The sequence below is a fragment of the Sorex araneus genome, chromosome 2 (genome assembly GCF_027595985.1).
Source record: "Sorex araneus isolate mSorAra2 chromosome 2, mSorAra2.pri, whole genome shotgun sequence".
Taxonomy (NCBI): Eukaryota; Metazoa; Chordata; class Mammalia; order Eulipotyphla; family Soricidae; genus Sorex; species Sorex araneus.
Genome location: NC_073303.1, coordinates 9416228 through 9442287, shown reverse-complemented (window position 1 = coordinate 9442287; position 26060 = coordinate 9416228). Strand labels below are relative to the sequence as shown.

The following is a 26060-nucleotide window of genomic DNA, read 5'->3' as shown; positions in this document are numbered from 1 at the left end:
AAATGCTTAGCAGGGGAAACTGAGGCTCCAGAGCAGCTTCCCAAAGCAGCTGCTTTGGGGAAGAAGAGAGATCTGCCTGTGCTCCTGGCCTCTCTCTTCCATCTCTGACTGTCAGTTCTCGCTGTTGGGCTGCACTGGGTCCATCCCTCCCGACCCCACAGAGGTTAATCTCCTTCTGCCTTCCTCCCCAAATTCTGGTACTGCAGCCGCCTGAATTCCAGTCACCCTGAGCTTCTCCTGAGCAACTGCATGGACTGGAGAAGGGATGGTCAAAACCTACATCCAAAGATCTCCCAGAATTCTGTTCTATCCATAGTTTTAAAATTTGCTCTCCTAGTGTTAGAGAGAAAGACAGGAAGGAAATAGGGCTCCTCTTTTTCCTACTGACCTTCATCATCTTCCTTGTGGGATTGACTGAAACTAGATGGCCTGCATCACTTACTATTTGGGAGTGGGATAGCAAAAGTGTTTATGCATAAATGATCAACTAGAGTCAGAAGTGCTTATATAGGGAATCCTTTTTACACCATCTGTTTGTTGAAGTGCCACTGCCAGTTACAGAGAAATAATCTGAGAACCTGTGATTCACTACCAGCGGCAAGAGGTTTCACACACTCAGTGAATTCTTTTCTTGCCACTTCTTTTCTGAGGAAATCAGTCTTGCTTCTCTATTGCTTCTACTCAGGGGCTGGCCACACAATGTTTCAGCAGAGATGGAACTAGGCTGTCATGTCATAAGAATGCCAGGCACAAACTCAGCCAGTAAAGTGAACCTGAAGAGATGGAGATTCAGAATTTTAATTGACAAATCTTTAGGAAATTCTGGTATAGTGACTTCATGTGATAATGACTAATTCTTCCCCAATATAGGTAGGTCTTCTGCGTTTTCTCAATTTCTACCTCAGGGAGAAAATTTGAGACCTACAGAGCCATAAAAGCATAGGCGAGGTGTATCTCAGTCACTGCAGAAGATTCTTGCTGCTTCATCTCTGCCTAAATTCAATATCTGAGTATTTATGAGAGCCATGAGCTCAGCCGAATCTTCTGAAGCCGAGAGTAAGGAAGCCAACTGTTCCACCCGTCTGGAGATGATGGTGAAGCCAATGAGCATTGAGTGTGGGCACAGCTACTGCCACTCTTGCATTGTGCACATGCTTGAGAAAACACAACGTGAGACATCATTATCTCTGGAGACAGTTTACTGTCCTCTCTGCCGGGTACCATTTCAGAAGGGGAGCATACATGCCAACAATCAGCTGCAATGTTTCTTTGAAACCATCAAGAATCACAATAATGAATGGTCTTGTAGGAAACACCATGAGGAGCTCCATCTGTTCTGTGAGGATGACGGGCAGCTCATCTGTTGGTGCTGTGAGCGGACATCACAGCACAAAGGGCACAACACAGCTCTTGTGGAGGAAGTGTATACTGACTATAAGGTAAATATGTGTGCCAGAGGATTTCACAAAAACCTGTTCTCTCGTGAGGCCTGAGATTGTTGTGTGTATTCACTTGTTAAACCATTTAATTGTTTAGTCGCATAGCCATGGTTTAATTTCTTGCATATTTTTTTCAGGAGGGTTTCATATTCTTCCAAATTATCACAGAACAATCAACACAAAAGTCCTGAAATCTCCCCACACCCATCGATTTTACCCTCTTTACCTTTAGCACTCTTTTCATCTAGACCCTCAGACCGCAAACTGACAAGTGGAAATTGATAGTTTGCTGTTTCCAGAACTGCAAACTGACAGTGATACTTCTTTTCCAAATTGAATTGCTTCAATTTCTCTTTCTTGTCTGATTGTTTTAGCAAGGACTTCTAATAGCTATGATTGATCATATGTAGCTGTATCTTGTGTTTTATTTTAGCAGAAAAATCTTTTGCTATAAAGCAGGTTCTTAACCCTGTGTGTACTACAGAACAACTTTTCATTTAGGAATTTTAATTCTATACTGATTTAATTAAAATTTTTGGTAAACCAGTGTTAAATCTTCTCAAATTTTTTCTACATATTTATATCATTATATGGATTTTATTTTTTTTCTCTTTTATTTATTTATTTTTTTTATAATTTATTTATTTTTAATTAGAGAATCACCGTGAGGGTACAGTTACAGATTTATACACTTTTGTGCTTATACTTTTCTCATACAAAGTTCGGGAACCCATCCCTTAACCAGTGCCCATTCTCCACCACCCGTAAACCCGGCGTCCCTCCCACCCTCCCCACTCCCATCTCCCCCCCACCCCACCCTGCCACTGTGGCAGGGCATTCCCTTCTGTTCTCTCTCTCTAATTAGCTGTTGTGGTTTGCAATAAAGGTGTTGAGTGGCCGCTGTGCTCAGTCTCTAGCCCTCATTCAGCCCGCAACTCCCTTCCCCCACATGGCCTTCAACTACAATGTAGTTGGTGATCGCTGGGTAGGGTTGCCTGGCACACAGTCAACCTAGATTCAATTCCCAGCACCCCACATGGACCCCGAGTTATGCCAGGAGCCAGCCCTGAGCCGTGCTGGGTGTATCCCCCCAAAAGATAAAGAAGTATAGAAGTTTAGACAACAGACACATATTGTATCATAAGCAGGTCTAAAGAAAAAAGAATCATAAAAAACAGAAGACAATGTATCATTTCTCTCCTGAAGTACGTAAAAGTTAATTATATATAACACGATTATAACATCTCTCAACTTCCTTTTAAACACTTACGACTACCCCTTTAAGCAGAGAGAGAAAATTATCTCAAGTTTAGGTAGTTTTTGTGATTTGGTTTGGTTTGATTTGGGTGTGCAGTGCTGGATTTTTTTTTTAACTGATGTTCTGGAATGAAGAATTACAGAATGCCAAGACAGAACTCAGGACCATGTTCAAGCTAGAAGTATATTCAACCATTAAGTTAACACTTCCCCTCCCACCCCCACCAGCCCTTACAGGAACTCGATAATAATCTATTAAAAACTGTGTGCCCAGAGATTGAGCTCAACATTAGAATATTTGCCTTGCATGTGCAAGACCTTGCAGTCAAACCTCCAAAGAAAAAGCAAATTACTTACTGTGCGCCAGGCAACCCTACCCATTGTACTATTGCTTTATCTCTATTTCTGTATATTTTAAATTTAATTCCTATTCTTTTTCTATTGCTACTTCTTAAATGGGATACTGATCTGAGATGAGCTTTTATGTTGTATATTCTTGGTCATTAGGACAGCATTAGTCTGGCTCTCAATACTGAATATATTTATGTCTTGGGGCCACACCTCATAGGCTCAGAGCTTACTCTGGACTCTGTTCAGGGATCCCTTGCAGTGCCTGGTGCACCTTAATGCAGTGTCAGAAATTGAACCTTGGTCATTTATGTGCGTGGCAAAGTGCCTTAACCCTTGTGCTTTCTCCCCTCCATTTGTGATATAATTAAACCCCCATCTTTCTAAGATTATGGAAATGAAATTAATTTTGACTCTGATTTTCTGTGGTAGCTAATATTATTGAGGTTTTATAATTTTCATTGCCAAGTTCATATTTTAAGATCGTATATTAAAACTTTTAAAAGTTATTTGATATAAAGGATGGGCACAATTTTAATCTTCAACTAAGAAATTATAGTTACTTAAGGATAATTGTTAAAATTCTCTAAAAAGGGAATATAGTTTAGAATTATATTTAACAATTCATTTTTATAACATTTAATTTTTTTCTGTACCTTGTATTTATTACTGTGCTATGTGCTGATAAGCAAGGGAGCCGTTTTTCTTAGTTTGGTCACTAAGGACAGTCATGGTAGAAATAAAATTGAAAAGGACTGAAAGATGAATTGCAGAGTACTGCTGGAATAGCAATAGTTCATCAATTTGCTGGAGCGGGCACCAGTAACGTCTCCATTGTGAGACTTGTTGCTGTTTTTGGCATATAGAATAAGCCACGGGTAGCTTACCAGGCTCTGTCATGCAAGCAGGATACTCTCGGTAGCTTGCCAAGCTATGGAGGAATCAAACCCGTGTCTGCCTTGTGGAAAGCAAACACCCTACCCGCTGTGCTATTGCTCCAGTCCTATGCCAAAAAAAAAAAAAAAATCATGCAACTGTCTGCTACCTGAATGGATATGGAGAGTATCATGCTAAGTAAATTTAGAGGAGAAAGACCAACAAAAAATGATCTGTAGAATATAAAATAACAGAGTAGGAGACTAACACCCAAGAATAGCAGTGTATAATAAAGGAGGTTGGCTCCATGGCTTGGAAGCTGGCCTCACATGCTGGGGGAAAGGCAGCCAGGATAGAGTAGGGAACATCAAGTAAAATGTGGTTGGGGACCCCACGTGAGAAGAGAGAAACGTACTGAAAGTAGACCACAGACTGAACACGATGGCCACTCAATCCCCCTGTTACAAACCACAAAACCCAAAAGGAGAGAGAACAAAATGAAATGCCCTATCACAGAGGCGGGGGCAGGGGGGTGGGAGTGACACATTGCAACCATGTTATACAAATTATAATAAAAAATTAGGTGCTGAAGATGCTCCTCAGTGGTCATGTATAAGCCTGTATTTGTGAGACAATGGGATTGATCCCTGACACTACAACCAACACAATTTTCAGAAACCCCCCTTTTCCCATTCCACAGATCCTGTAATTCTCCCAGGAATAACTGTTTAGCTGATATGGAATTCTTTTTTTTTTTCCATTAAAAGATTGTATGTTTTCAGGTTTTAGAAAAGGTCACACAGCCACATTAAAGGCCGCGAGGCTCGGATGTGTCCCAGTCCCGAATCCCGGAGCCGTGTTAGTTGCTGCTCAGTGTCACCAGGGCTCCATCTGGAGAAGGTGTGCAGGCTGCACCTCCTCCGTCCGGCTCCCTGGTGTTGCTGGCCCCAAATCGGGTCCGGAGCATTTTCCGGGCCGCGTTGCTCACCAGAATGCTGGCCGCTTCTCTGTTGAATGTGGCAAGATGGCGCCGAGGGTGGGTCGAGGGCATGACTTCCGGCGGCCGGAACCACTTGGAGTTTGGGCTGGCACTGCCCCACTCCAGTGCCCCCCGCGGCTCAGATGTGTCCCAGTCCCGAATCCTGGAGCCGTGTTAGTTGCTGCTCAGTGTCGCCAGGGCTCCATCTGGAGAAGGTGTGCTAGCTGCACCTCCTCCGTCAGGCTCCCCTGTGTTGCTGGTGATATGGAATTCTTTATCCAATAGAATACTTTTACAATTATTTTATGTCAGAATAGCACTTTGAAGATACTAATCCTTTATATTTGTTGGATAAGAACAAAAAAGTCTGTTTTTACTTTTTATGTAATTTTTTTTCTCAATTGTTTTTTAGATTTTTTTTTGAAGAATTGTTTTTGGTATATTGTGCTTGTGATATAGACTTATTTTTATTTAGCTTGATCTGGAATCAGTTTGTTCCTCATATGATGATTAATGGCTAGTCTGGAATTAAATTCTTGCCTTTCATTCTTGGATTTTTTTTCCCTTACTGATGCGATAGCACAGTGGGTAGGGTGTTTGTCTTGCACACTGCTGACCCGGGTTGGATTCCTCCATCCTTCTCTGAGAGCCCAGCAAGCTACCTAGAGTATCCCACCCGTACAGCTGAGCCAGGCAAGCTGCCATGGCGTATTCAATGTGCCAAAAACAACAAGTCTCACAATGGAGATGTTACTGGTGCCTGCTTGAGCAAATCAATGAACAATGGGATGACAGTGCTACAACACTGCTATATGAATTTTATTTTTCATTTTATTGATGTGACACATCATATATATTGATTTACTTCTGTTGAACCATCTTTTCTTTACAAAGATAAAACAAACCAGGACATACCAAACAAAACATACAATTGAAATGTATGTTCCTTTCAATTGATTTTTTAATTAAATTAGTTAAGAATTTGCATCCGTATTTATCTCAGTTATTGGGCTTTAATTTTCTTTTTTTTTCTGTATTGGTCTGTTCTGTGTTTCAGGGTAATGACGGAGTCAGAGATTATACCTTGAAGCATATCTTTTCCCCCAGATTTTGAAGGATAGGTATTAGGATTTCTCATAGGCTTTTGTCTATGAAACAATTATTTCTTTCTTTTTCAATGCCATTGCTTTAATGGTATTGTTAATGATCATTTCATTCAGATGCAGTCTTTAATGTTTTGTTTTCCTAAGAAATGAACCATATGATCTACATTTTATATCTAACTGACATAAATTTGTTTACAATATTCTCTCTTTTTCTTTTTTAAAATTTTATTGAATCATCATGAGATATCATTACAAACTTTCATATCTGAGTTACAATCATACAATGATCAAACACCCATCCCTCCACCAGTGCACATTCCCCACCACCAGTCTCCCTAGTATACCCCCTTTTTAGTACCCTCCCCCTGCCTCCCTGGAAAACAATTTCCCCCATATTCTCTCTCTACTTTTGGGCATTATGCTTTGCAACACAGACACTGTTTGGTCCTTTATCTACTTTCAGCACACATCTCCCATCCCATCATTTTCTTAGTGATCCCTTCTCTATTACAGCTGCCTTCTCTCCTCTCTCATGGAGCAGGCTTCTAACTATGGAGCAATCTTCCTAGCCCTTGTGTCTACTGTCCTTGGATGTCAGTCTCATATTATGTTATTTTATATTCCACAAATGACAAATGCAGTCATTATAAGTCTGTCCTACTCTTTCTGACTCATTTCACTTAGCCCGATATTCTCTACGTCTACCTGGTTATAAGCAAATTTCATGACTTCATCTCTCCTAAAAGCTACATAGTATTCCACTGTGTAGATATTCCACTGTTTCTTTAACCAGTCGTATGTTCTCAGGAAATCGGTTTGTTTCCATATTTTGGCTATTGTGAACAGTGCTTCAATGAACATATAGGTACAGATATCATTTCTACTGTGCTTTTTTGCACCCTTGGGATATATTCCCAGAAGTCATATTGCAAGGTCATATGGAAGCTTAATTTCTAGATTTTGAAGTAATGTCCAGAAATAGTCTCCTAAGATCTTTGAAACTTATGTAATATCTCTTATGTTTCTACTCTTTAGTTTGAATCTATTACTTTATCTTTTTTCTTAATGAGACTGGTAAAACTTGTTAATTTTGTTATCGTTTAAAAAAGGAAACAATACTTGGCACTTTAGCAATTTTTTTTTTTGCTTTTTGAGTAACACCCAGTGATGCTCAGGGGTCACTCCTGGCTCTGCACTCCATAATTACTCCTGGTGTTGCTCAGGGGACCATATGGGATGCTGGGAATCAAATTCGGGTAGCCTGCATGCATGCAAGGCAAACGCCCTACCTGCTATTGCTCCAGCCCCAATCTTTCTGATTTGTATTATGGTTAAATAATTTTTTTGTTCCAATTTTAATTATTTTTATCATTCCTCTTTTTTTAGCTATATTTCTTATTAATAAAGCTCATTTAGCTGTAAAATTGGACCATTTTTCTGAGTTTTTTATTTTTCTCAAAAATGCAGACTGAAATGCTATGAATTTTCCTCAGCATTGCTTTGAGCCTCCCTGGGTTTTTTTATAGTTCATGCCACAATTTTGTTTTCAAGTTGAAATTTAGCTTGGAACAGAAACTATAATCTTTAAATATAGCTTTAACAAGTCATCTTCCTAAAAACTATTTTGTGATGGTTACATGTGGTCCTTATTGTATGTCCAGCAGGATGGTCACACTCTTAACAATTACCATTCTCACTGTGATGAAATTATTATGTTTTCAGATTTATATCACAAGCATACATGTCTATGTTTTACTCCTATCATGTATAAAATCTGAGAGAAAACAGCTGCTAAAAATGCATAGAAAGTGAGATAAGTAACCAGACAGACAGTACAAAGGTTAAAACACTTGCCTTGCTTGCAGCCAACCCTTGTTCTATTCTCAACACCAGATGTAATACCCTCTGCATCACCAGGACTAATCCCTGAGCACAGATCCAGGAGTAAGCCCTGACCAAACTAGTTGTGGACTCAAAGTAATAAAAAGAAATAAGAGTAATACAGATGAATTTTTAATAAAGGCATATGAAAAAGAGAAACTAAGGCAAAATACTTTTGGGTCCTCCCATGTAGGAAAATAAACCAGAAAAGAAGACTGCTTAAGAGCTTTTGTTTAAGTGTTAGTCAGGGACCTCAAGAGATAGACAAATGTTAGGATTCCTAGGTAGAGACAAAGAAGCATGCCATTAGAAGTTCAAAAGATTATACTTATGCCCAGCCTGTGCCTGTCTTAAGGAAAAGACCAGTGGAGTTGTTGAAGAGGATCTTGATCAAACAAAATTCCTCTCAGCTCAGAGTATGCATCCTACTCTAGAGTAGGATTATCACTGTGAACTTTTTAATTGTGAATTGAAAAATGGTGGGATGAGAAAAACATTCTGCCTTTGACAAAGTAAGAGAGACCAAGTGATAAAACTCAGATTTTTCCCGTAAGAAGAGGGTAGAGGAGCTGAGATATAGGACAGCAGGTAGGGCATTCCCCTTGCATGTGGCTGACTTGGTTTTGAGTTAGTTCAGACTAGTTAGGTCAGACTAGGTCCTCTGAGTCCCTCAGGATTGATCCTTGAGTGCAGAGCAAAAACTGGGTGTAATCCAAAAACAAAAAACAAAGCAAAAAAAAGAGAACAGATATACAAAGGAAATCAAGATTTGGGAAGAAGTTTCAAGTGATTCTAAAATAAATAGTTAAAAAGAATGAAACCAAAAAGAGCTGCAATTAAATTTTAATATTCTCACTTAAAAGCCTGTATGATTTTTTAGGCTGTCCTATGCTATAATGAAATGAAGACATGAACACTGGCCTACTGACCCATTAATTCCTTCCCTGTATACAATTCATTACTATATTGCTATTTAGACAAATTATTGAACAGCCTACCAAGAATTGATTTATACAACACAGAATGATGGTATAAATACAGTTATTGATTTTATGGTTCCCAATGATGCATTACAGCGCCAAAGCACTCAGGTTGTATCCTTTCAGTATCAAAGGACTCAACAATATTCAGTGTTGTTTGAGTAGTTTCACAGGGGCAGATTCCCACTGAATGCCTATGAAGACCTATCAAGTTGAATGCTTTTATTGACACAATCTTTCATATAGGAAAAGCTCCAAGGTACTGTGAAAAAATTGACAAAGGAGAAAACCCTATGTAAAAGCATGTATGAGTACACAGAAAATCAAAAAACTACGTGGAAGGTAAGATTTTTGACTTTTTAGACCTCAAATGATTTTTGTCCTAGAGCTTTGTCTCAAGCCATGATTGGTTAAAGCATAATGATGATTCATTCTCTTTTGAAATAGTCCAGTGAGTTAAAATGCCAAAACTAGGAATATGATTTTTTTAATATCAAAGTTGTCCACACCTACAAGAACTTATTGCTGAATATGGCAATGTTTTGAAATAAATTGTTTAGAATTCCCACTATCACAGTTGGGAAATGAATTTGTGTGCTTCCTTCCCATATACTGCCCTGTCTTGATTTCACTTTCTATAAACCTTCCTTTTCTTGCATATCCTTCTCTTGATTTCACATTATAATTGCCACAAAATATTTTCCTATTTTGTTGCCTTAACCTCACCACTATGGTACATTTACCACAGCCCAATGTCTTACACTCTGAGTTGCCACTTAAGATACAAGTCTCTGATCATTCCCATGGCTGACCAGACTCCTCACAAATAGAGATATATTCCTTCCTGGGCCTATTGACGTAATCCATAAGTCTGCAGTTTTAACTGGCAGCCAAATTTCACCTCCTAAAATGACAGACTTTATTTCCCATTTCTGGGATCCTGGAAACTTTCTTGGCCTTGATTGTAAACACACAAGCAAACAAACAAATGACAGAGGCTGGCGAGATAATATAAGGGGTAGAGCACTTGCCTTGCATGCAGCAAACCCAGGTTTGATTCCCAGCATCTAGTATGGTCCCCCAAACAATTCCTGAGTAATACCTGAGTGAAAAGCCATGAATAACCCCTGAACATCACTAGGTGCGACACCTGCACACACACATAATAAAAAGAAAAAAGATACAGGGAAATCTTATCAATATGAAGATAAACTTCCCCTGAGCCTTAAGTCATCATAAATTAAACATGCATGAAAATATGAATTGAGAAAGCTCTAGTGGAAATTGTGATCCTAGTCCTTCAAAATGAACCGGAGTGTACAACATAAACCATTTGGTTCCTATCAATCTTAATCATAAAGATGACTGAAGGCACCCAGGTTTGGTGGATAAATATGTTTGGTAACTCTGATTGAAGCCAGTCTGATCAGAAATCTCTCTCTGGGCCCCAGCCTTCCCGACTGTCCGGCTCCCTCCAACCGGGCCCTTTCGCAGGTAATCAGGCCACTCCCAGCCACGCCTCCTGGGTGCCCCCTGATTCCCATGCGGCTGCCCCAAGTCCCACAAGCCCCTGCAAGGAAGAAACTGGGACGTGACCTGTATCTCGGGGGGGCGTGGCCTAAAAAGGGGCCTGGCCTCCTGCTCGAGTGGTTATTATTTCCTACCTTAGCACATTAGGTATAGTCTTGTTGCTTTGAAAATCGCTTTAACCCATCTCAATCACTTATACGAACTAGCCTATTAGCTTCAAGTTTAGAAAAATTATGAGTGAATAAGAGAAGCTTAGCAAAGCCTTTGTAAAGAGAACTTAGCCTTAAGTCTTCATTAAAGCCCCCACATCAATCAGGAAGAAAAACCTGAGTGTAAGGAAGAACTCTAGAATAGGAACAAAGCTGCCATCAGCAATAGCACAAACAGAGCCCCTCATTCTCTCAGCAAGAGGGAGTAGGAATAAACACCTACAAAGTTCCATTCTATACTTCCATAACAATATGAAGAAGCAGGGAAAATCCCCTCCATGAAGAGAGGGAGAAGAAAAGATACCAGAAACCTCAAAAGGGGCTCCCCACATCTACGACCTCTCAGATAAACAATTCAGAGAGGAAATCTGGAGGACAGTCGACCTACTCCAAGCAACCATGGAACAGACGTCCAATAAATTAAGGGAGGAGATGAATGAATCACTGGAACGATGTACCAAAAAAATGCAGGAAGAAATGAGAGCAGAAATTTTAAACCTACGAACGGAAGTCACACAAATAAAGGAATCGGTACATGAATTAAAAATCTCACTAAATGCCCTCAACAGTAGAATGACTACAGCCGAAGACAGAATCAGCAACCTTGAGGATGAGCTGCAGAAAGCTTACAGACAACAACAAATCATGGCGAAAGACCTCAAAATGGCTATAGAGCGAATCAGAGCCCTGGGGGATGACTTCAAGAGGAACAATATAAGAATCATTGGCGTACCAGAACCACAGGGAAGTAACCCCAATGAAAAAAACACAGTCAAAGACATCATTACTAAGAAATTCCCAAAGCTGGAAAAGGCAGGCATCCAGATACAAGGAGTCCAAAGAGAGCTAGCAAAAAGGGACCCAAATAAAAAGACTCCAAGGCATATCATAGTCAGAATGGCGGATTCTGTAGATAGAGACACAATTCTACAAGCAGCAAGGTCAAAGAAGGAAATCACATACAAAGGAGAACCCCTCAGATTTACAGCAGACCTGTCAGAGGAAACTCTCCGAGCCCAAAGACAATGGTGGGACATAGTGAAAAAACTCAACGAAATGAATGCCTCACCAAGAATACTTTATCCGGCTAAACTCTCACTCAAACTCGAAGGAACCATACACTATTTCTAGGATAAACAACAGCTCAGGAACTTCATAGACTCAAAACCAAACTTAAAAGAAGGTCTAAAGGGGCTACTGTAAGCTAAGGAGGAACCCTATAAGAACAACTAACCCCACAGAAAGATGACAAAAAACCCATCACAATAATCTCTCTCAATGTCAATGGACTAAATGCATCTATCAAGAGACACAGAGTGGCAAAATGGATCCAGAAATTAAACCCAACATTCTGCTGTTTACAAGAAACACAACTGAACAAACAGAGTAAACACAGACTCAAAGTCAAAGGATGGAAAACAATCCTGCAAGCAAACAACTCCCTTAAAAAAGCTGGAGTGGCCATCCTAGTATCTGAGAATATAGATTTCAGGTTGAAAAAGATTAGAAGGGACAGCGAAGGCCACTTTCTATTCATCAAGGGATATGTACAACAGGAGGAAATCACACTCTTAAACGTATACGCACCTAATGAACGACCGGCTAAATACTTAAAACAACTCCTTACAGACCTCAAAGAGGACATAGCTAACAGTACAATAGTAGTTGGAGACTTCAATACCCCCTTATCGCCCATGGATAGATCAACAAGAACAAAACTCAGCAAGGAAACACTGACTCTGAAAGAAGAAATGGAAGAGAGAGGCCTAATAGACCTATACAGGGCTTTACACCCCCAAAGGAAAGAATACACATTCTTTTCCAGCGCACACGGAATATTTTCCAAATAGACTATGTACTGGGCCCCAGAACATACCTCAATAGAATCAGAAAAATAGAAATTGTATCAACCATCTTTTCAGACCAGGAAGCGCTGAAGATAGAAGCCAACCACACACCGACACGGAGAACCAAATCAAACACCTGGAAACTAAACAACTCAATGTTTAACAATGAGTGGGTCATAAAGGAAATCAAAGAAGAAATAAAAAAATACTTAGAAACAAATGAAAATGAGGACACGAGTTATCAAAACCTATGGGACGCAGCTAAAGCCGTGTTAAGGGGAAAATTTATAGCTCTCCAAGCATTCCTCAGGAAGGAAGAAAGGGCCCACATAGAGAACTTGACTTCACAGCTCAAGACCTTAGAAAAGGACCAGAAAAAGGAACCCAAACCAGAACGAAGGAAAGAAATAAAAATTAGAGCAGAAATTAATGACATCGAAACCCAAAAAACAATCTGAAAGATAAATGAAACAAAGAGCTGGTTCTTCAAGAAAATAAATAAGATTGATAAATCGCTAGCAAGACTAACAAAGAAAGAGAGAGAGAGAGAACCCTAATAAATCGAATCAGAAATGAAAAGGGGGACATCATAACAGAAACCAGTGAGATTCAAAAGATGATTAGAGACTACTTTGAAGGTCTATACGCCAAAAAACAAGAGAACCTAAAAGAAATGGATGAATTCCTTGATTCCTACAATCTCCCAAGTCTGAACAAAGAAGACTTGGAATACTTGAATAGACCCATTAATGTTAAGGAAATTGAAACTGTAATAAAAAATCTCCCCCAAAACAAAAGCCCAGGCCCAGATGGATTCACTGGCAAATTCTTTCAAATATTCAAAGAAGACCTTTTGCCAGTTTTCCTCAAGCTTTTCCAGGAAATTGAAAAAACAGAAACTCTCCCAAACAGTTTCTATGAAGCACACATCGCCCTAATACCAAAAGCAAACAAAGACACCACTATGAAAGAAAATTATAGACCAATATCCCTGATGAACACCGATGCGAAGATCCTCAACAAAATACTAGCAAATAGGATCCAACAACTCATCAAGAAGATCATACACCATGACCAAGTGGGATTCATCCCGGGGATGCAGGGATGGTTTAACATCCGGAAATCAATCAACATAATCCATAATATCAACAAAAGTAAAGATAGAAAACCATATGATCATATCAATAGATGCAGAGAAAGCATTTGACAAGATCCAACATCCATTCATGATGAAAACTCTCACCAAAATGGGTTTTGGAGGAACTTTCCTCAAGATAGTCAAAGCCATCTACCACAAGCCTACGGCAAGCATTATCCTCAGCGGGGAAAAACTAAGGGCCTTTCCTCTGAGATCAGGCACAAGACAAGGATGCCCACTCTCACCACTTCTCTTCAATATAGTACTGGAAGTACTTGCGATAGCTGTTAGACAAGAAAAAGAGATTAAGGGCATCCAGATAGGGAAGGAAGAAATCAAACTCTCACTATTTGCAGATGATATGATACTATATCTAGAGAAGCCAAAAGCCTCTACTAAGAAACTCTTAAAAACAATAGACTTATACAGTGAAGTTGCAGGCTACAAAATCAATACCCAAAAATCCATGGCCTTCCTATATACAAACAATGAGGCAGAGGAAAGGGACATGAAAAAAGCAATCCCGTTCACAATCGTGCCCCAGAAAATCAAGTACCTCGGAATCAGCCTAACCAAGGAAGTAAAAGACCTCTACAAAGAAAACTATAAAACGCTACTCCATGAAATAAAAGAGGACATGAGGAAATGGAAGCATATACCTTGCTCATGGATAGGGAGAATCAATATTGTCAAAATGGCAATACTCCCCAAAGCATTATACAGATTCTACGTGATTCCTATAAGGATACCCATGGCATTCTTCAAAGAAATGTATCAAGCAATCCTAAAATTCATATGGAACAACAAACGTCCACGGATAGCTAAAACAATTCTTGGGAAAAAGATGATGGGAGGCATCACCCTCCCCAAACTCAAACTTTACTACAAAGAGGTAACAATTAAAACAGCATGGTAATGGAACAAAGGCAGACCCGCAGACCAATGGAACAGGGTGGAATATCCCTACACACAACCTCAAATGTATGATTATCTAATCTTTGATAAGGGAGCAAGAGATGTGAGGTGGAGCAAGGAAAGCCTCTTTAACAAATGGTGCTGGCACAACTGGACAACCACGTGCAAAAGAATGGGCTTAGACCTCGACCTGACACCATGCACAAAAATCAGATCAAAATGGATTAAAGACCTCAACATCAGACCAAAAACCATAAGGTACATTGAAGACAAGGTCGGCAAAACCCTCCACGATATTGAAGATAAGGTATCTTCAAAGATGACACGGAACTAAGCAATCTAGTAAAAACAGAGATCAACAAATGGGACTACATTAAACTAAAAAGCTTCTTCACCTCAAAACATACAGTAACCAAAATACAAAGACTATCTACAAAATGGGAAAGGTTATTTACACAATACCCATCAGATAAGGGGTTAATATCAATGGTATATAAAGCACTGGTTGAACTCTACAAGAAGAAAACATCCAACCCCATCAGAAAATGGGGCAAAGAAATGAACAGAAACTTTCCCAAGGAAGAGATACGAATAGCCAGAAGGCACATGAAAAAGTGCTCTACATCACTAATCATCAGAGAGATGCAGATCAAAACAACCATGAGATACCACCTCACACCACAGAGACTGGCACACATCCAAAAAAACAAAAGCAACCACTGTTGGAGAAGATGTGGGAGAAAGGGACCTTTCTACACTGCTGGTGGGAATGCCGACTAGTTCAGCCCTTTTGGAAAACAATATGGACGATTCTCAAAAAACTAGAAGTTGAGCTTCCATTTGATCCAGCAATACCACTGCTGGGAATATATCCCAGAGAAGCAAAAAAGTATAGTCGAAATGACATCTGCACTTATATGTTCATCGCAGCACTGTTTACAATAGCCAGAATTCGGAAACAACCTGAGTGCCCTAGAACAGATGACTGGCTGAAGAAACTTTGGTACATGTATACAATGGAATACTATGCAGCTGTTAGAAAAAATGAGGTCATGAAGTTTGCACATAAGTGGATCAGCATGCAAAGTATCATGCTAAGTGAAATGAGTCAGAAAGAGAGAGACAGACATAGAAAGATTGCGCTCATCTGTGGAATATAGAATAATAGAATAGGAGTCTAACACCCAAGAATAGTAGAAATAACTACCAGGAGGCTGTCTCCATGGCTTGGACACTGGTCCCTCATTCTGGGTAACTCAGAGAAGGGAACACCAAGTAAAAAGTGGTCGGAGGTCATGCGGGGGAAGGGTGAAGCGTGCAGAATGTAGATTAGAGACTGAACACAATGGCCACTCAACACCTTTATTGAAAACCACAACACCTAATCAGAGAGAGAGAACAAAAGGGAATACCCTGCCATAGAGGAAGTGTGGGGTGGGGGAAGATGGGACTGGGGAGGGTGGGAGGGATGCTGGGTTTACTGGTGGTGGAGAATGGGCACTGGTGAACGAATGGGTTCTCGAACTTTGTATGGGGGAAACATGAGCACTAAAATGTATAAATCTGTAACTGTACCCCCACGGTGATTCACTAATAAAAAATTTAAAAAAAAAGAAATCTCTCTCTTATCCAAATCATGAAATTGTCTACGAAATTGATGGTTTGAAATCATGTTGCAGCTGTTATTTATAGACTTTCAGTTTAATAAATTTCTTTCACTGCTTATGCTGACACTAAAACCTCTGAAATTTATTTATGTTTATATTATTCTCTTTTAAATTTTGTTTTATTTTATTTATTTTTAAAATTGACCTTGTGCGGTCTTCTTCCGGCCCCTCTGAAATAACTCTAATGCCGCCTGCTCCGCGCCAGCCCGGGGACTTCAGGCTGGTGGGAGATTGTCCTCTACATCAGGGGGCGTGGCCTACTTTCGGAGCGGCGCCTGCTAACGCGGCGCCTGCTAACAGGGCCGCAGTTACTTTGCTCTCTCTCCTATACTGCACACTTAGGTCACAAATCCCTACGACCTACTTACTCGAAGAACAACCTGGCCATCTCAATCACTATATACCTATAAGCCAGTAAAGCATCCTAATTCCAGAAAAAGTGTCAGAAATACAAATAGGTACACAAAGCCCCCATAAACAGGCCATAGCGTCAAGCCTTGATTAGAGTCCTACATAAACTAGGAAAATCGCAGTAATATAAGGAACTATTCTAGAAGGGGGAAAAGATTACTATTACCTATTTAGCTTACCTACAATCCCCTCCTGGAGCAAGAGGAATAGTGATATAGAATCGGGAGCTTCCACCTCTATTGTTCCATAACAACATGAAGAAACATCGAAAAAGCCCGCCACACACAGAAAATGAAGAGATTCCAGAAACCTCAATACTTGTCACCCACAAATACAACCTCCGCTCAGATAAAGAATTCAGAGAAGAAATTGTCAAGATGGTTGAGGAACTCAAAGTAACAATGGAACTAACAGCCAATAAACTAAGGGAGGATATGAACACAACCATGGAATGAACAATCAATAAACTAAGGGAGGATATGAACACAGCCTTGGAACGGACCACCAACAAAATATGGGAAGAAATGATAGCAGAGATTTCAAACCTACGAACAGAAGTCACACAATTAAAGGAATCGGTAGATGAGATAAAAGGCTCAGTGGTAGCCCTCAACAGTAGATTGACTGCAGCAGAAGACAGAATCAATGAGCTTGAGGATGACCTGCACAAAGCTTACAAACAACAACAAATAATGGCAAAAGACTTCAAGATGGCTCTAGAGCGAATCAGAGTCCTAGGGGGACGTCCTCAAAAGGAACAACATAAGAATCATGGGAGTACCAGAACCAGAGGGAACTAACACCAATGATAAAAACACAGTTAAAGACATCATTGCTAAGAAATTCCCAGAGCTGGAGAATGCGGGCATCCAGATCCAAGGAGCCCGAAGGGTGCCAGCTAAAAGGGATCCCCCCCAAAAAAACTCCAAGGCATATCATAGTCACAATGATGGATGCCGCGGATAGAGACATACTACTGCAAGCAGCAAGATCAAAGAAGAAAATCACATGCAAAGGATCACCCCTTAGATTCACAGCAGACCTATCAGAGGAAACCCTCCAAGCCCGAAGACAATGGTGGGATATAGTGAAAAAGCTCAACGAAATGAACGTCTCACCAAGATTACTCTATCCAGCTAAACTCTCACTTAAACTCGAAGGAACCATACACTATTTCTCAGATAAACAACAACTCAAGAGCTTCATAGACTCAAAACCAAGCCTAAAAGAAGGTCTAAAGGGGCTTCTGTAAGACAAAGAAAAACCCTAACAAGAACAACAAACCCTACAGAAAGATGGCACATAATCCCATGACAATAATCTCTCTCAATGTCAATAGGCTAAATGCACCAATCAAGAGACACAGAGTAGCAAAATGGATTCGGAAACTAAACCCAACTTTCTGCTGCCTACAAGAAACACACCTGAACAGTCAGAGCAAACACAGGCTCAAAGTCAAAGGATGGAAAACAATCCTGCAAGCAAACAATTCCCTCAAAAAAGCTGGGGTGGCCATACTAATATCTGACAACATAGATTTCAGGCTGAAAAAGATTAGAAGGGACAGTGACATCAAGGGATACATACAACGGGAAGAAATCACACTCTTAAATGTATACGCACCTTAAATGTAAACGAGCGACCAGCTAAATATTTAAAGCAACTCCTAACAAACTTTAAGGAGGACATCACTAACACCACAATAGTAGTCGGAGACTTCAACACCGCATTATCACCTCTGGATAGATGAACAAGAACAAAACTCAACAAGGGAGCAATGGCCCTGAAGGAAGAAATAGAGGAGAGAGGGCTTATGGACCTATACAGGGCTTTACACTCCAAAAAGAAAGAATATACATTTTTCTCCAGTGCACATGGAACTTTCTCCAAAATAGACCACATGCTGGGTCACAAAACATACCTGAACAGAATCAACAAGATAGAAATTGTATCAACCATCTTCTCAAACCATGATACACTGAAAATAGAAACTAAGCACACACAGACGCAGAGCACCAAATCGAACACCTGGAAATTAAACAACTCACTGTTGAACAACGAGTGGATCAAAAAGGAAATTAAGGAAGACATTAAAAGATACCTCGAAACAAACGAGAATGAAGACACAAGCTACCAGAACCTATGGGACGCGACTAAAGCTGTGTTAAGGGGAAAATTTACAGCCCTGCAAGCATTCCTCAGGAGGGAGGAAAGGGCCTACATAGAGAGCTTGACTTCACAGCTCAAGATCTTAGAAAAGGACCAGCAAAAGGAACCCAAGTCAGATCGAAGGAAGGAAATAATAAAACTTAGAGCAGAAGTTAACAATAGGGAAACCCAAAAAACAATCCGAAAGATCAATAAAACAAAAAGCTGGTTCTTTGAGAAAATAAACAAGATTGACACACCGCTAGCAAGACTCACAAAGAAAGAAAGAGAGAGAACCTTAATAAACCGAATCAGAAATGAAAAGGGGGATATCACAACAGAAACCAATGAAATTCAAAAGATCATCAGAGACTACTTTGAAAATCTCTATGCCATGAAACAAGAGAACCTAAAAGAAATGGACAAATTCCTTGATTCCTACAATCTCCCAAAACTGAATCAAGATGACTTGGAATACCTGAATAGACCCATTAATATCAAGGAAATTGAAACTGTTATCAGATGTCTTCCCAAAAACAAAAGCCCAGGCCCGGACGGATTCACTGGCGAATTCTTCCAAATATTTAAAGACGACCTGTTGCCAGTTCTTTTCAAGTTATTCAAGGAAATTGAAAAAACAGGGACCCTACCAAACAGTTTCTATGAAGCTCATATCTCCCTAATGCCAAAGGCAAACAAAGATACCACAAACAAAGAAAACTACAGGCCAATATCCCTGATGAAAACGGATGCGAAGATTCTCAACAAAATACTAGCAAATAGAATCCAACAACTAATTAAAAAAATCATACATCACGATCAAGTAGGATTCATCCCGGGGATGCAAGGATGGTTTAACATTTGGAAATCAATCAATGTAATCCATCACATCAACAAAAGTAAAAATAAAAACCATATAATCATTTCAATAGATGTAGAGAAAGCATTTGACAAGATCCAACATCCTTTCATGATGAAAACCCTCACCAAAATGGGGTTTGGAGGAACTTTCCTCAAGATAGTCGAAGACATCTAACATAAACCCATGGCAAGCATTATCCTTAATGGAGAAACACTAAAGTCCTTCCCTCTAAGATCAGGGACAAGACAAGGATGCCCACTCTCACCACTTCTGTTCAATATAGTACTGGAAGTACTTGCAATAGCAATTAGGCAAGAAAAAGACATTAAGGGTATACAGATAGGAAAGGAAGAAATCAAGCTCTCACTATTTGCAGATGACATGATTCTATACCTAGAGAATCCTAAAATCTCTACCAAGAAACTCCTGGAAACAATAGACTTGTACAGTAAAGTTGCAGGCTATAAAATCAATACTCAAAAATCCATGGCCTTCCTATACGCAAATAGCGAGTCAGAGGAAAGTGACATTAAAAAAAAAATCCCATTCACAATTGTGCCCCAGAAGATCATGTACCTCGCAATCAGCCTAACTAAGGAAGTAAAGGATCTCTACAAGGAAAACTACAAAACACTACTCAATGAAATAAAAGAGGACAGGAGGAAATGGAAACATATTCCCTGCTCATGGATAGGAAGACTTAACATTGTCAAAACGGCAATACTCCCCAAAGCACTATACAGATTCAATGCAATCCCTATGAGGATACCCATGAAATTCTTCAAAGAAATTGATCAAACACTCTTGAAATTCATACAGAACAATAAACGCCCACGAATAGCCAAAGCAATTCTTGGGAAAAAGACAATGGGAAGCATCACCCTCCCCAACTTCAAACTTTACTACAAAGCAGTAACAATTAAAATAGCATGCTACTGGAACAAAGGCAGAACCGCTGATAAATGGAACAGGGTGGAATATCCCTACATGCAACCCAAAATATATGATCACCTGATCCTTGATAAGGGCGCAAGAAATGTTAAATGGAACAAGGAAAACCTCTTCAACAAATGGTGCTGGCATAACTGGACAGCCACATGCAAAAAAATGGGCTTAGACATCGACCTAACACCATGCACAAAAGTCAGATCAAAATGGATTAAAGACCTCAACATCAGACCACAATCCATAAGGTACATCGAAGACAAGGTTGGCAAAACCCTTCACGATATTGAAGCTAAAGGTATCTTCAAAGATGACATGGAACTAAGCAAGCAAGTAGAAACAGCGATAAACAAATGGAACTATATTAAACTAAAAAGCTTCTGCACCGCAAAAGACACAGTGACCAGAATTCAAAGGGAATCTACAGAATGAGAAAGGATATTCACCCAGTACCCATCCGATAAAGGATTAATAACAAGGGTATATAAAGTACTGGTTGATCTCTACAAAAAGAAAACACCCAACCCCATCAAAAAATGGGGCAAAGAAATGAACAGAAACTTTCTCAAGGAAGAAATACGAATGGCTAAAAGGCACATGAAAAAATGCTCTTCATCACTAATCATCAGTGAGATGCAGATCAAAACAACTATGAGACCATCTCACACCACAGATACTGGCTCACATCCCAAAGAACAAAAACAATCGCTGTTGGCGTGGATGCGGGGAGAAAGGAACCCTCCTACACTGTTGGTGGGAATGTCGACTGGTTCAGCCCTTCTGGAAATCAATATGGTCGATTCTCAAAAAATTAGAAATTGAGCTTCCATTTGACCCAGCAATACAACTCCTGGGAATATACCCTGGAGAAGCAAAAAAATATAGTCAAAATGACATCTGCACCTGTATGTTTATCACAGCACAGTTTACAATAGCCAGAATCTGTAAAAAAAAAACCGAATGCCCGAGAACAGATGACTGGCTAAAAAAACTTTGGTACATCTACACAATGGAATACTATGCAGCGGTTAGAAAGCATGAAGTCATGAAATTTGCATGTAAGTTGATCAACATGGAAAGTATCATGTTGAGTGAAATGAGTCAGAAAGAAAGAGACAGATACAGAAAGATTGCACTCATATGTGGAATATAAAGTAGCAGAGAGGTACGATCTAGCAACGATGCAATCTCTGGCAGAAAGTCGTCTGGGCTTAGTCACTAAAATACTAAAATACAGAAATCTAGAACCTCACAGCTGCTACTGTGGCCACATGACCTCATATCTCCTCAATCACAGCAGTGGAAAACAAATTATCAAATGCTTCCTTTCCAGCAGGTCCGACTCTGGGGGGGAAACTCCAAACAATAATAGTGAGGTTTTTTTTTGTTGTTGTTATTGTTGTTGTTGTATGTAATCAAGGTAAAGAGAAAGTAAAGTGTAACTTACCAACTACACAGATGGGGTAGGGGACCGGGGGGCAGGGCGGGGTGGGGTGGGAGGTTTACTGTGGTTCTTGGTGGTGGAATACAAGCACTGGTGGAGGGATGGGTGTTCGAGCATTATGTAACTGAGACTTAAGCCTTAAAGCTTTGTAACTTTCAACATGGAGATTCAATAAAAAAATAAATTAAAAAAATAATAAATAAATAAAATTGACCTTGTGCACTTCACATATATAAATTATCTAACACCCTTAGGCCTCATTCTTCCTGATTCTTGACTAAAGGAAATTAATCAAGTGAATACATCAAATTGCAACAACCTCTTCTAATATTAGGGTCTGTCTTCCACACATGCCTCTCTTCTTAGGACCTTGGGACATTATTCCAGTTAAAATGATGCATCAAGCTGAGAATCGAACCCAGGTCGGTCCCATGCAAAGCAAATGCCCTACCCGCTGTACTATTGCTCTAGCCCCAAGAGAAATTTTCTTGAAGTGAAATTTTTCTATACAGGATTCTAGTTTACAAACATTTGATGGTGAAAATTCCCAACATGTATTTTCTATTATTATGTTTCTTATATGTTAAAAGTAAAAAGTGACTTTTAACACAAAAATGTTATGCCATTACCTGCATTTTATCTAACTTTATAAACCCACTTTCTATCACTTTCTCTTTGTTTGCTACCAATATCCGTTAAGCCGTTTAGCCAAGTTTTGTAAGGGAAATGAACTTTAAAGAATTATGCTTCCACCAGCCCCACGTGCTGGGGGAAAGGCAGTTGGGATGGAGAAGGAACCACTAAGCAAATGATGATTAGAGGGATCACCCAGGATGGGAGTTGTGTGCTGAAAGTAGACTAAGGACCAAACATAATGTTCTTTTAGTATCTGTGTTGCAAATCATATTGCCCGAAATTATGAGAGTAAGGATTGTACCTGTCATAGAGGCAGAGAGTGGGATGCGGTGGGAGTGGTGGGTGGGACACTGGGAACAATGGTGGTGGAAAATGTGCACTTGTAGAGGGATGGGTGCTTGAGCATTGTATGACTGAAACGTAATCATGCAAGTTTGTAACTATATCTCACAGTGATCCAATAAAACATATTTAAAAAAATGATGCATCAAAATATAATGTCACAGAAACTGAGCAACCATTCTTGTAGGCTGTAGGTGGGCATGTAAATGACTTTGAAATAATTTACCAATTTATTATGACTAGTATTCATAGTTTCAGATGGTTCCACAAATATTGACAATATCTTGCTGAAAAACTTTTCTATTATAACAAACTGAAAATGTTTTCCTATCAAACAGTTATTACTAACTGCTTCTTGGTATTTATTATTTTACTATCTCTCTATGAATCTGATATGTTACCTTTTATAATAAAATAATTAAAGGCCATAACAGAATGTTCCTTTTCTCTCAATTATACTTCACACACAGAGTTTATATAGTTTAGAAGTTGAGAGATGGCACAGTGGATAGGGAATTTGACTTGCACATGGCCTACCCAGGTTTGGTCTCTGGTATCACTGAGCACCACTAGGAGTGAGCCCTGAGGATTGGCTTCTGGTCAAGCGAGGAATAAACCCTGATTAGAACTATATGTGTCTCAGTAAAACAAAACACAAAAGGGGGTCTTATATGTTGTACAGATTAATCCATGTTGTCGTATGGATTGAACTATCCTTCTTTATTAGTGGTGATTAAATTTACTTGCATATTATCTACTCTATTCATTCATCAGTGAAGTTTGGTGTTCTTATTCTTTGAACACATTTTTCTCATTCTAGAACAATGTAGCACAAGAGAGACGAAAAATCCAGTCTGACTTTCAGAATTTTCATCTTTTCCTGCTTGAGGAAGAAAAGTCTTATCTAATGAGACTGGAAAAAGAACTTCAGGAAATTCTTCAGAAACTGCAGGACAAACAATCCAAACTGGAAAAAAAGAGTCACGAATTAGAGAAACACATCCTGGAAATAAAGAGGAAATGTCAAGGCTCAGCTCATTATTTATTGAAGGTGAGGATGTGCAAGGAGAGAAAAGGGAGGGTGGAGTCTTCCCCTGGGGTCTCATCAGAGAGCGATGAGGAGTGTGGAAAGCTGGGTGAGCCCAACCCCGCCCTCCAAAGTGCATGTGAGTGTAGGAATTTCAAGCAGTACTTCTTTCAGATACACACAGGCCTGTGCTGGATTGCCTCTAGCAGTGTTTAGGATTCCTACAAATCAGTGAAAACTATACCCTGTCATTGCTGGAATATTGGACATAAGTAAAAAGAGGGTAAACTTATTACCATTTTTTATCTCTAGGCCAAGTGCATCGAATCCTAATTATCAAACTCTCTTCAATCTATAATTAGTGATAACCTTTTAATTGAAATGTTTCTGAAGCCCCATTCTCTTATTTTATCCATTTTTATTAGGAGGGAGTGTGTTGAGGCCCACACCCACTTGCATTCAGATTTTTCTCTTTTTTTTTTTAATTTATTTATTTTTAATTAGAGAATCACCGTGAGGGTACAGTTACAGATTTATACACTTTTGTGCTTATACTTCCCTCATACAAAGTTTGGGAACCCATCCCTTCACCAGTGCCCATTCTCCACCACCCGTAAACCCAGTGTCCCTCCCACCCTCCCCAATCCCATCTCCCCCCCACCCCACCCTGCCACTGTGGCAAGGCATTCCCTTCTGTTTTCTCTCTCTAATTAGCTGTTGTGGTTTGCAATAAAGGTGTTTCTCTTGGCTCGATATTATCTCTCAGGTCTTGCTCCAAAAGTTCATATGAGGTTTCCTTCAAGTGGCATGAAGAATCCAGCTCATTAAGATAAATGTCTGAAGCATTTTGTCCCAGTTCTCTGAAAATAACTGGATTTACACCACAATAGCGCTCTTATAACTACTAACTTAGTGACCTTTCTCAGGAACTCTGAATGATTTACCCTTATGAACATTCATCATATGGATTAATACGAACTCATCTAATAGAAATTAGATGAGAGAAAACAAGAGAGAACATGGCACACTGCTGGTCTATTTCTTCTCATGATCTGGAGGGCCACAAAGACTGCAGACACTTAGACACCTCCTCCACCGACCTCAACACGGAAGAAAATAAAATGAGACTTTGATCTATGGAATGAACTTTGAGTTAATGTCCTAAGGAACTTGAATAGGAATCATGCTACCAGGGATCTATCAGTGTGTAAAGCTGAGGTCATTCTCTGTACTTCTTTAGACAGAGTATTTATACAGGAGAGAATCATGTGGCAAGTCCAATAAAATCTTGCTGTTCCCACACTCACATTTGTCTTTTTTTCTCTGCAGGATGTGCAAAACATTTTGAGGAGGTAAGTGCCCTGTAAATGTAGGAGGGCTGGGCTATGGGTATAAAGAAAAGAATGGAATATTGAGTTATTGAAGTCTTGGATCTTCTGATTCTAGAAGCTCTTCTGTGAAGCTGGAATTACCGGAGAATGTCTCTTTGGAGGTTCATACTGTGTGCGATATTACTAAGCTTCACTTTGATGCAAACAAATCTCAAAAAGATTATCATTGTGAAATAACCAAGTTGTGAACATGCCAGACTGCCCAAACGCTGCAGATGGAAAGGAAGTCGGCCTTATCAAATCGACCACGTGATGCTCGATAGCTTCACAGACAGCTTGCTAAATTATTTTGGTGGAGCTCTTACACATGTTTCATCAGTTTCTCTATCAGTAATTTGGACAAAGCTCAAGTTTTTCATCTGCTTAGGATGTCCCAACTTTGCAATGAAGGTGCAAGCTGGACTGTGCTTGTACCGAAAGCCTGACTGAAGAATTGATTCAAGACAATGAATTTCTTTAGGTGTTTAGACTAAAGATTCTGCCATTGTTCTGGCGACTGCCTGGAAATTGTCATCAGATACTAGAAGGCACCTCTATGCTCCTTACCCAGGAACCTCTGACAAGAACAAAGATTTTTGCAGAGGCTCACAAGAGAGAGGCTATCTAGAACAAGTCAGCGGAATATGAAGTTTAATGTAATGAAATGTAATCTCAGAAGTGGTGTGTTTCTGTGACTATCTGA

The 26060-nt window shown here is 39.7% G+C and overlaps 1 protein-coding gene across 1 annotated transcript; it reads left to right on the top strand.

The window, feature by feature from the left end:
* The first annotated feature begins 1025 nt into the window (after positions 1-1025).
* LOC129401590 (E3 ubiquitin-protein ligase TRIM38-like) lies at positions 1026-25566 on the top strand. Its single transcript, XM_055124285.1, has 5 exons — positions 1026-1439; positions 9113-9208; positions 23781-24011; positions 25317-25339; positions 25434-25566. The coding sequence occupies exons 1-5, from the start codon at positions 1026-1028 to the stop codon at positions 25564-25566; spliced, it is 897 nt and encodes a 298-aa protein (XP_054980260.1).
* Positions 25567-26060: the final 494 nt, after the last annotated feature.